A 12,444-nucleotide genomic window follows, 5' to 3' on the forward strand; every position below is an offset into this window, starting at 1 on the left:
AAAATTAGCATTTTATTCGATTTTTTTCAAAGAATACTATAAGAATAGCAAACAGTTTGGATCCTGATGAGACGCCACGTTCTGTGGCGTCTCATCTGGATCCAAACTGTTTGCAATGGCCTTCAAAATTCGATTCCAGCACTGAAAGAGCTAAACGCCAAAAGAGAAATGATTTCATGAAAATGTAGTATGAGAAAGGTATAAACTTTTAATTTGCTAGTGTCAATAAAAATGGGTTAAAACATTGTTGAAGTTTACCTTTTCTTGTTTCAACTGAAAAACAAACAATAAACTTCAAACATACAACAGGCAACGGGATGTTGTCAAAGAAGACTGATGAACATTTTGTCAATGTCCTTCAAAAACAGCGTTAAGTGTATATTCGCTTTTTATGTTATTATGATTTTGGAGAAGTTTACTTCATTTTTTTTTCTAAAATTTGTATTGTATTTTTATATACAAGTTGTCATAATTGAATGTATACTTCCACTTAATGATTGTATAGAAGGAAACTCCGGCTGTCAAATAAACTGATGCTTTACATGACCAGTAGGTTTTATATGACACCCTCGTGTACATTCTTTTAAACAAGACTTTTGCCAAGTAATAAAAGTCCCCTACCAGTATTTTATTTAATTTTCAGCAATATTGGTAATTTATTTGTTGCCATAGCAACCTGAACTTGACGTAGGAACAAAATGAAATGACATGCATATCTCCATATTGCCATCTATCCATATTTTAAGTTTCATGAAAAAATATGAAGAACTTCAAAAGTTATCCCAGGATCCACCATTTTCAGCAATATTTGTAGTCTATTTGTTGCCATAGCAACCAGAATTCTTGACATAGGAACAAAATGAAATGACGTGCATAATCCCCATATTGCCTCGGTCCATTTTTCAAGTTTCATGAAAAAATGAAGAACTTTTTAAGTTATCTCAGGATCAAGAAAAGTGCGACAGACTGACAGACACACAGAGCGCAAACCATAAGTCCCTCTGCAGTTTCACCGATAGGGGACTAATAATCTAAACACAATTTTCCCTGTTACATTTTTTTAACCTATGGCTTGCAGGGCTTCCTCACAGACCATAACTATCCCCTCTGATTGGATATCACATCCAGTAGATATGCGGTTTTTGAAGAACATTGATGATTTCTCACTTTTTTAAGAAAATCTTAATCTCTTGAATTCATCCAAATTGTGAAAGCTTTCATCATGTATCAAGGGTGGAGAGTGAAACATATTGTACCTTAGTGATAGAGAAATGTTAAGCAGACACCACAGTTTAACACTTAATCTTAAAAATATAAGAATAAAGCAACTTCACTTAGAATGAGGTTTAAAGGAAACTAGAGCTTTGTCACAGAAGTGACGAATACCCCCACATGCCACATGGACACTAAATATTAAGCATTTTGTCTTCACAAAAAAACAGCGGACACCATGCCTAATGTTTAAAATGCACTAAAAGAACTCGTGACCTAGTTTTTGACGGAGCATGATCCATATTCTAACTTGACTTAGACATCATCTAGATACAACTACTGACCAAGTTTGGTGAAGATCGGATGAAAACTACTTGAATTAGACAGCAGACACCATGCTCAATGTTTAAAGCGCACTAAGTGACCCCGTGACCTAGTTTTTGACATACCATGACCCATGTTCGAACTTGGCCTAGACATCATCTGGAAACAACTTCTGACCAAGTTTGGTGAAGCTTGGATGAAAACTACTTGAATTAGAGGGCGGACGCCATGCTCAATGTTTAAAAAGCACTAGGTGACCCCGTGACCTAGTTTTTGACCCGGCATGACCCATATTCGAACTTGACCTAGACATCATCTAGATAAAACATCTGACCAAGTTTGGTAAAGATTGGATGAAAACGACTTGAATTAGAGAGCGGACACTTAATACAGACCAACCGACCGACCAACAGACCGACCGCCAGACAAGCTCACTCCTATATACCCACTTAAACTTTGTTTGTGGGGGTATAATAAAAGCAATTAATTTCTTGCTAATCATATATGATAATTTTAATACCTTATCTTAATTTACATTGCACATCTGTAATTAAACATAATAAAAACAGACTTAAATTGACAAGAGTCTTAAATATGTTTTTTGTGAGAATGTAATAAAAAAGGCTTCAAAAACCTTTAAATTTTTGCTTGTATCCATTTAATTTCTGACTTGTGACTTGTTTTCTATACAAAAAGGAAATTAATTTGGTAACATATTAACATATATGTGAAATATTTTGGACTAAAGTGAGACATGTTCATTCAGCAATGGACACAAACAAATGCAAAATGGACCATACAGACTGCAGCCATGTTTGCATGCAAGTGGCTGTGACGCTCAAACATAACACGTCTTGGGACCAGTAATGTTGATAACTGAAATTTGAGCCTTGTTCAGGTAATTATGGATTAACTCTTTAAGTACTGGAACCGAATTTTGAAGGCCTTTGCAAACAGCTTGGATCCAGATGAGACGCCACAGAATGTGGCGTCTCATCAGGATCCAAACTGTTTGCTATTTTGATAGTATTCTTTGAAAAAATTGAAGAAAATGCTTATTTTAGAAATTCTGCAGATGACATTTTAGCAGAAGACAAATTTCCCAGCATGCAAAGGGTTAAATGCATGTGCTAAAGTGTCATCCAAGATTACCCCATGCAGTCTGCAAAGCTATTCAGGGACAAAACTTTCTACCCTGAGTAGCTTTTTGTTTATTAGAGGCTTCCTTTAAAAAGCGGAAAGTGTTGTCTGTGATAAGTCTGTGTGAAGTGCGCATGCTTATTTGTGACAACACTTTACGCAAATGCATTAAGACCTCTTTTCATAGATTGTGGCTGAGTTCCTTATATTCATGATATTTTTAACTCTCGACTGTTTGAGAAAGTTTACTTTTTGTTAACAGAAATATTAAATTTAGCTTGGAGAATTTGATGACATTTTTTTACCTAACTAGAGTAAAAAACCTGCAATTTACATTAAGATTTTCTTCACTAGTTTTTTATCACCAGCCCAGAGCATCAAATGAATTTTACATTCTCATTAGGGAGACTGAAATCAATGAGAATACAAGTATTCCAATCCTATTGTTTTACTGGTCACAAGGGAGACATGTTTGAGCCCATTCAGGCTGTGGCGATGGCCAGGCGGTCATCCAATGCCCGGGCGGTTGATAAGAGACCAGAACAGATAGAACATGTCTGTATTCATGTCCCTACATCACTATAGCAACCATGCTGCTGGCAGAGAAAAGCGCACATTCAAGCACTGACAGGTGGCACAACCACAAGCTTATCACAAGATAATGTTTTTGTTGTTATCAAAAGTTCTTATGTAAGAATGTATTAATATAATAAATATATCAAAAGCTGCTCACAAATATATTAAGATTAAGTTTTCATATAAATCTTTTAACTTAATTTTCAATAAAGCATAATAACTCAAAACGACTTGGGACAATTTTCAAAGTTAGAATGTTTGCTATTAAATATATCAAAGCCCTGTCAGACGTGTATGAAATCATAAAAAGTGACTGCAAACACATTATTTTTGCCCATGCATTCACTACAATTACTAACAATGCAATACCAATTATGGGTTTTCTGGTTCAACAACACAATGTGTGTATGTATATTCCATGCTTCATTCATAATATACACAGTATCCACACATCCAGTTGCATTCATAACTAGAGCTTTATCTTTGTATATTTTCCTAGTTCATCTTATTGACCATTTGTTTGAACAACAGGACCACTAGCACCGTGGCCCTGATAAAGAGATATATAACATTAAAGTATTCAGTTCAAATTAAGTTATATTTAGGCTACCTGTTTTCAATTTCTTTCATAAGAACTTTGAAACAATAAATGTAAAGAACCATGCAGAAAGATACAGGACAGCAGATACGAACAAAAAACAGCACATCACTCACTCGTTCTTCTGTCAATCCCGGTACCTCGTCGTCATCATCACTCTCAGACGAGTCACTCTCTTCCAGCTCACCCTGATCCTCAACGTTCCCATCGGGAGGCTTTTCAGTTGCCGTCGGCGTCGGCGGTACTTCTTCCACAGCAGGTGGCAGCGTGCCAGTCAGGGATGTGGACATTTCCTCCCCGCCAGAGTTATCCACGCTCACTTGCTTGCGACTCGTTCGTGGATTTGTTGTTGGGGTTTTTGTTTGCTCCGCAGGAATTTGTTCTAAATGATCATAACAGTTGATCTAATTTAATTAGTTTTACAAATATATACTTTAGCATAAAACTATTTATTGCTATGCATAGTAAATATGGTGTTCGTCTAATAATCAGGTTTTACTCCCACTCTGGGAGAGTTCAATAGGAGTTCTCCAACAAAATCAAATACTGTTTCTACCCAGTAAAATAGTGTCACAATAAGCCTAGGGTTTCTATGCAACATCCAGCTAAAATAAATTGGTTTAAACCAAACTAAGATATTATTGATGGTGATTTGAAGATTTATTAATGTATTCAGTATATCTTTTTTGCATAAACACAAAGTCACCAATAACTTTGATAAGTTCACACTAAATTCGTCACAGTAAATTCAATATGTATAAGCATGTATATTGAACTAATTTTGAACATTTATACTATAAATGAGTATTTACAATTTTATGAAAAAAATGCACTAAATATTAGGACAATTAACAGTTCACAAAAGATCCACAACACATCTTGCAACAAGACTTATCGTTTATTTAAAGTGTAACAAGGGCTGTTTGTAAAACATGCATGCCCCCCATATGGGCTGTCAGTTGTAGTGGCAGCCATTGTGTGAATATGTTTTTTGTCACTGTGACCTTGACCTTTGACCTAGTGACCTGAACATCAATAGGGGTCATCTGCCTGTCATGATCAATGTACCTATGAAATTTTATGATCCTAGGCCTAATTATTCTTGAGCTATCATCAGGAAACCATTTTAATGTTTGAGTCACTGTGACCTTGACCTTTGACCTAGTGACCTGAAAATCGCTCAATCGGGTCATCTGCCATTCATGATCAATGTACCTATGAAGTTTCATGGTCCTACGTGTAAGAATTCTTGAGTTATCATCCGGAAACCATTTTACTATTTCAAGTCGCTGTGACCTTGACCTTTGACCTAGTGATCTGAAAATCAATAGGGGTCATCTGCCAGTCATGATCAATGTTCCTATGAAGTTTCATGATCCTAGGCGTAAGCATTTTTGAGTTATCATTCGGAAACCATTTTACGGTTTCGAGTCACTGTGACCTTGACCTTTGATCTAGTGACCTGAAAATCGATAGGGGTCATCTGCCAGTCATGATCAATGTACCTATGAAGTTTCATGATCCTAGTCCTAAGCGTTCTTGAGTTATCATCCGGAAACCATCTGGTGGACGGACCGACATGTGCAAAACAATATACCCCCTCTTCTTCGAAGGGGGGCATAAAAAGAAATCACTTACTTTTGTGGTAATGTTTTTTCCTGTTTTTAACAATAATTTTCCTTTTCAAAAGTTCTGGACTCGGGAGTGGGAAATTGGGCTCGAGCTGAAACATGAGACAACATTACATGTCAGGTACAGATAGCTTACTTCTTTTTCCCCATTCTTTTCTGATAAACAAGAGGGCCACGATGGCCATTAAAGACCCCATCTCAGTTCAAGATACACCTAATATTAAAGACGTGACCTGGTGACCTAGTTTATAACCCTACTTGACCCAGATTAAACCATGACATTGATATTATCAAGATTGTCAACAATCTGAAAATGTTTCATCAAAACCAAGTCCCAAATGCGGCTTCTAGAGCCGTTAATGGTTTTACTAAAATTTGACATGGTGACCTATTTCTTTGACACAAGTGGCCACATTTAAACTAAAGATTTCATAGGGATAACGTTCACCAATGTTAATCAAGATAAGATGATAAATGTGGCCCCTGAAGAGGTAACACCGCACAATTCCAGTTTACCCCCACAGACTTGGTTGCATGTTTATAATATGAGACATCTACTGAAAGGTGAACATCTGTTATTCAAAGCAACACTCACCGGAAATCCGTCCAGTGGGTCTATCAGCAGCATGTCACCAAATATGTTGCGACAATGTGCAGCCATCTTTGCCTGCTGCTTCTGACTATAAATAGACACAACAATATAGTAGTATTCATAATGTAGAAATGATTACACAATTTCTATAATTATATGAGCCTCATTCTAGGAAAACAGGGCATAATGCATGTGCGTAAAGTGTCGTCCCAGATTAGCCTGTGCAGTCCACACAGGCTAATAAGAGACAACACTTTCCGCTTTTATGGTATTTTTGGTTTCAAGGAAGTCCCTCCTTACCGAAAATCAAGTTGAGGCAGAAAGTGTCGTCCCTGATTAGCCTGTACTGGGATGACACTTTACGCACATTCATTAAGACCAAAATTCTCAGAACAAGGGTTAAAAAGAAAAAAAAAAAATTCATTGATGTTGCCAATAAAATAAAGCTGTTGTTAAGAGAGTGCAGATGGTATACTTTGAAAAGTGGATTGAAATAGTCATTGCCATTATCCCTGCATGCATGAGGAAACTGGTGCTTATTCAGTTCCCCATTTATGCTAGGAAAGTCGTCAAAGGCTGGAGAAGGGAAGTAACTGCGCGTGGACCAGATTATGGATATGAAAAACACATAACAGGGCTTGAACGGCACATGAATTGCTTTGTTAATACACGATTTCTCCCATTCAAGCCCTCCTTTTGCCAAGTTTCTGCACCCCGCCAGAGGGCATTATAGATAGTAAAGAATGCATCTTCTGAAGTTGCCTTTTACCTGGAACCATTTTTAAAAGTGCCTAAGATATAATCACAACACATTTTTTGATAATGTTTTATGCTGATTGGGGAAAAACATGTGACTTCTAAAGTGTTCACATGGATTACCAATATCCATAACAGGAAAACTGCCACATCCTATTGTCACCATGTTTCTCAATAGAACAAAAACATTTTAAAACTCTATGTATTATTAGGACAAATGTTCTGAGCAAGTTTGATAAAGATGGGAAAAAAATGTGACCTTGAAACTGTTCACAAGGTTCAATATAGCCATATAAGGAAAACTGCCCCGCCCCTAAGAGGCCATGTTTTCCAGTGAACCTGAACCATTTTTTAACTTGGTTGAGATATCATTTGAACAAATGGTCTGAGCAAATTTTATGAAGATTAGGCACAAATTTGACTAGTAGAGCGTTTACAGAGTTTCATTATAGCAAATAAACAAGAGATGTGTTTGTCAGAAACACAATGCCCCCTTTTTCACCGCTTTAAAATAAAATTTTAATATATCATTTGGCATGTTTAGAAATTATCTCCCTTTTAAAGCTTATTACTTCCCTTGGATTGTATTTTTTGACTTTTGCCCTTTAATGATGACCTTGACCTTTCACCACTCAAAATGTGCAGCTTCACGAGATACACATGCATGCCAAATATCAAGTTGCTATCTTCAATATTGCAAAAGTTATGGTCAATGTTAAAGATTTCGGACTTACGGACAGACTGACGGACAGTTCAACTGCTTTATGCCACCCTACCGGGGCATTAAACAAGAGCACCGCATAACGGGTGCCACGCTCAGCTGCGAAAGCTTGTCAGATTTTATTTTTTTTAAGGTCACAGTGACCTTGACCTTTCACCTAGTGACCCAACAAGAGGTGTGTTTGTCAGAAACACAATGCCCCCTACTGCACAGAATTGAAATAAAATTCTATTTATCATTTGGCAGGTATATAAATCATCTCCCTTTAAAGGTTATTACTTCCCTAGAATTTTGTCCAATCCAACCCGGGGAGGGGGGGAGGGTCTCACAGTCAATTATGACCATGTCAGACATCACTGACAACCAAAGCCTGTGGTTAAAAGAGATCATAACCAGAGTTGATCATGTATCTATGGACATAAGTCTACAGGTATGTAATGAACATCAAAGAAATTATAATTATATCATTTAAAAAAAAACTTTGAAAAATCAATCATTTGGGTTATAAATAATCAAAATAATAAATCTGTACAGTAACTGTGAAAAGAACTTCAATTCTTGGATAAGGAAATATATACCCGTAAAATCCAGTCATTAGTCGAGATTTTTTTTCCTTAAAAATTTGATTAAATTTACAGCCTCGACTTATGAGGTCATCCATGAAAAAAAATGATGACATTCTAACAAGATCAATCCTCATGGTAATGGTTAACGTTGCTGTTGTTGTTGTGTAGAAAACTTGTTGAAATACAACACACAAAATGTCGTCTTTTAACTGATACTTACCAATTAATATAACCAGTTTGCAACATTTCCATTGTTTTATTTTCATAATTTAATCCAAAGTTTTCATGTTAGCAGGTGTTTTTTTATAATTTAACGCGTAAACAAAAGATCAAGTCATTTTTAAAGTCGAGCGATAATTGGCAACGTGTGTGAATTGACAGTTTGACGTCATCAAAGGAAAGCCGCTTCCTGTCAAGAAGCCATAAAGCATCACCCTTCTTGCCGATAAAATAAGAGTCCTTAAATTTGTGAAGCAACATGTGTAACCAATCACGAGTTTGTTATTCACTGGTAATCATCCAATTATGTTTGAGCACGTGCATAGCTCCGCCTTTGAAACTGTTATATAGAACAAAGGCAAAGTTACCAGTCTATTGGTTATGTCAATCATTGTTATAAAATCGTGTCTTATCGAGGCACTTATCAATTGTTTTGATAGTCAGATTAAAGTACAAAGATTGGATTACAAGCGATCACATTGTGTCATCGGATTATAAGTTTGTGGATTGTTACTATCGTGGACATTTTAGTGCAAACTTTATAATAATAATTTATTAAGTTGATTCACATTTGATTTGTGAAAATGCCTGGAAAACGCAAACGCCAGGCGTATGACATGCGGTCGACGGCCCACGTGACCTGACGAAAGCGGAAAATTTGAAGCGGCCAGGGCTGGCAACAGTGTGTGAGTGGGTGTTGGCTGCGTGGCAGGCTACTACAACGTGTGCCGTGATCACCACCTTCCTGAAATGTGGAATCTCCAATAGTATGGATGGGACGGAGGATGATGCCCTGTATGAGGACCTCCTGATGAGCGGTTGAACATCCGAGACTTCAATTTGTGAGGACACTTCTGATGACGATTTGTTTGTGTACGGAGACAGCCTTAGCAATGAACAGGTGGCAGCACTTTTCAACAGTGACAGTGACTCCAGTTTTGAGGGATTTTAATGTGGTACAATTTATCAACCCACTAATTGTGTCGTGTATATAACAATGTATATATGTTCTTATCTTGTTTCATATGTCGTTGTTGTGTAATTACAATGTACATGTATATGCGTTATGGTTTCCTCTGTTGTTGTCTTTGTTTTTATGTGGTTCTTTTTGCTTTGCTTGTCTATATATTTATATGTTATTTTTCGATTTCCTGAATATATATCGTATTGATTATATTAAACAAAGTATATAATACATGTGTCTGCTATGTCTACGCCGCCAGTGTTATAATGATGTCATGGTCTATGTATAGAATAAAAACTTCCCGTACATTTAAAATGGCGTCTGTTTATGAAATTCAGGGACGGACAATTCCGACTCGACTAATGACGTGGACATATTCAAAATCTCCGATTATCGGATCTTTTTTTACCCCCCGACTTATGACCGGCTAGACTTATGACTGGATTTTTACGGTAATATGAGATTTATAATTATATAAATTACTTCCCTTGAAAATAATTGTCTGCAACAAATCTCTATTTTTAGTAGCAAATAATTAAAATCCACTATACGGTGACTGTAGATTCACCACTCAAAATGTTCAGCTCCATGAGATACACATGCATGCCAAATATGTGGCTATGTTCAATATTGAATAATTTTCTCCCTTTTAAAGCTTATTACTTCCCTTAAATCTGTATTTTTACCATAGACCGTAAAGGATGACCTTGACCTTTTACCAGAATGTGTTTGTCAGAAACAAAATGCCGCCTACTGCGCCGCTTTGATTTATTGAACATGGGCAGGTCAGATAACTATGTACATTTAAAACTTATTACTCCCCTTGACTTTGTTTTTTGGACCCTAGACCTTGAAGGATGATATTCACCTTGTTGAAATTTTACCACTCAAAATGTGCAGCTCCATGAGATACACATGCATGCCAAATATCAAGGTGCTATCTTCAATATTAAAAAGTTATGGCCAATGTTAAGGTTTTAGCACGACACCTACAGCGGACGGCGGACGACGAGCTGGCTATGACAATAGCTCTGGTTTTCTCAGAAAACAGCCGCGCTAAAAAAGACATGTCTCAGGCAGCCATGCTTCCAACGCAGGTTGAGATAAGAGCAAATGTTTTGACCAAATTTCATGAAGTTTGGATGAAAAATGTTACTTCTATAGTGTTAACAAGCTTTTTCTTTATTTAACATAGTGACCTATTTTATTTTTAACTAATTAGACCCACTTTAACACTAGGCTAGGATATTATTGAGACAAATGTTCATAATTACCGTCTTTATCCTAATAAAAGCTCCCACCCTAATAAACGCGCCCCTATCGTATAATAAAATGAAGGAGTGATCAAAATTATAGCGCCCCCATTTCTCGGCTGCTAGGGGTAAAGTAATTGCATTATATTGACGATTTTTTTTTTATCAACAAGGTAATTGGCAAGAACCTTATAGAAATAAAACTTTAATAATAATAATAACATATATATTTGGAACATATCGATGTTAGGATTAAACTCCAACATGCAGGGGATTTTTTATTATTGTATCGGTGTTTTCAGTTTTAAATGTCAAATTCATGTTACAATTTTGTTTCGACGCTTCGCGTTTAAAATACTGATCTACCCAGATTGTTCAATATGCGGCTGCTGGGCTGAAGCACAGGGGATACATTTTATATGGCTTATATTACACCTAAAGGGGGTGAAATAACGCGTTCCCCTTTGTGATTTGCATCGTGCCCGGGCGCATTTATTAGGATAAAGACGGAAGTTTAATGAAGGAGGACAAATTCATGTGGCCTCTAAAGTGGTCACAAGTTAAATACTGACAACCCACTCCGGACAACGGACAAAAGGCAATTACAAAAGCTCCCCATGAGCATGTTGTGCTTAAGTGAACTGACAAGCAAAAACACTAAAATGGCTTTAGGTCACTCCCCTTTTTAAAATATAAAGCATGTTAAAGAGTGAAGTACTGTGAGCATTTAAAATCAACCATAAATTATTGAAAGCCATGATTTATGCATACCAAAATTATTTAAAGAATTTGGTAGATTATTGTTGTCAAAGAAACATTTTTATGAAATTATAATTTTTGTAAAGCTAGAGGTTATTGAATATTTGCATGTTGTTAAATGCTATAAAAAAAATATTGAATTGTAGTCATTTTCTTTTATTTGATGTAATTTGAAATACTGGATACAAGAAATGTAGCTGTTCTGAACATTCACATACAATATAGTAAATTACGATTACAATTATGAGAATTTGGTATTTCAGGTTTAGTTTTAAAGTTATTTATTTCAAATACATTAAAACCCACTAGGTCGTATATAAATATATAATATCTTACATAAATAATTCTAGTGAGCTAGAAAAACATGACCACAAGTCAGGGTTTAAATTTGCAAATTTTTATAATGAAGAGAGGTAATTTCAAAGGGAGGACACCAAGTTTTAGGAAAATACATAATGCAGAATAGTTTTGTGAGAAATGCACTTACCTGCAATGGTTTTCGAACGACAATATGACAGGATAGTCAGATGTTTTAAAGGCACTGTGTGCTATTGCTTCTATCACATCCTGAAATGGACATTTAATATGACCTGAACCAGTGATCAATATATATATTTTTTTAATGGCTGGACAATCACTTTTATTGAAAGCCAATAAATTGGAAGACCCAAAACGAACACACAAAAAACACATGCCCAATGAAATGCACAAAAGACTCTCGTCAGTTCATCTCTGATATTGAAAAATTGGATTTCTTTTAAAAACAGCATAAGACATGCACAAGAATTATTACAAAAGCACAAACAACTCTTACACTTAACAATCTTTCCATAGACAGCCTGCTTGACTATTATTCCCCTTTGATATTATAATCTTTCATTTTCTGTCAGTCACATAATATGATGACCACAAAGACCAATTTGGAGCTAAATATATGTAGTAGATATATAGTATATGTTATGTAAACTCAAAGCTTATAATGAACTGATTAAACTAAAAAAATGTGACAATGGAAACAAAATAGACTTTCAACAATTTACAAATTTATTCAGTTGAATTTAATTACCTTTGAAGCAAGTCAGCATGTTAGCAACTTACACACAAAATTACAGCACAATAACTCCATCCAAACT

The 12,444-nt window shown here is 35.9% G+C and overlaps 1 protein-coding gene across 1 annotated transcript in view; it reads right to left on the minus strand.

Moving 5' to 3' along the window:
• Positions 1–222: 222 nt before the first annotated feature.
• LOC127872056 (1-phosphatidylinositol 4,5-bisphosphate phosphodiesterase classes I and II-like) overlaps positions 223–12,444 on the minus strand; it is a 99,466-nt gene continuing 87,244 nt past the window's right edge. The window contains exons 12-16 of the mRNA XM_052415391.1: positions 11,799–11,878; positions 6,077–6,161; positions 5,489–5,573; positions 3,967–4,232; positions 223–273 (exon numbers count right to left, since the gene is read on the minus strand). Of these exons, the coding sequence (XP_052271351.1) occupies positions 223–273; positions 3,967–4,232; positions 5,489–5,573; positions 6,077–6,161; positions 11,799–11,878 (567 nt within the window). The remainder of the gene's footprint in view (positions 274–3,966; positions 4,233–5,488; positions 5,574–6,076; positions 6,162–11,798; positions 11,879–12,444) is intronic.

Source organism: Dreissena polymorpha, chromosome 3 (genome assembly GCF_020536995.1).
Source record: "Dreissena polymorpha isolate Duluth1 chromosome 3, UMN_Dpol_1.0, whole genome shotgun sequence".
NCBI classification, from domain to species: domain Eukaryota; kingdom Metazoa; phylum Mollusca; class Bivalvia; order Myida; family Dreissenidae; genus Dreissena; species Dreissena polymorpha.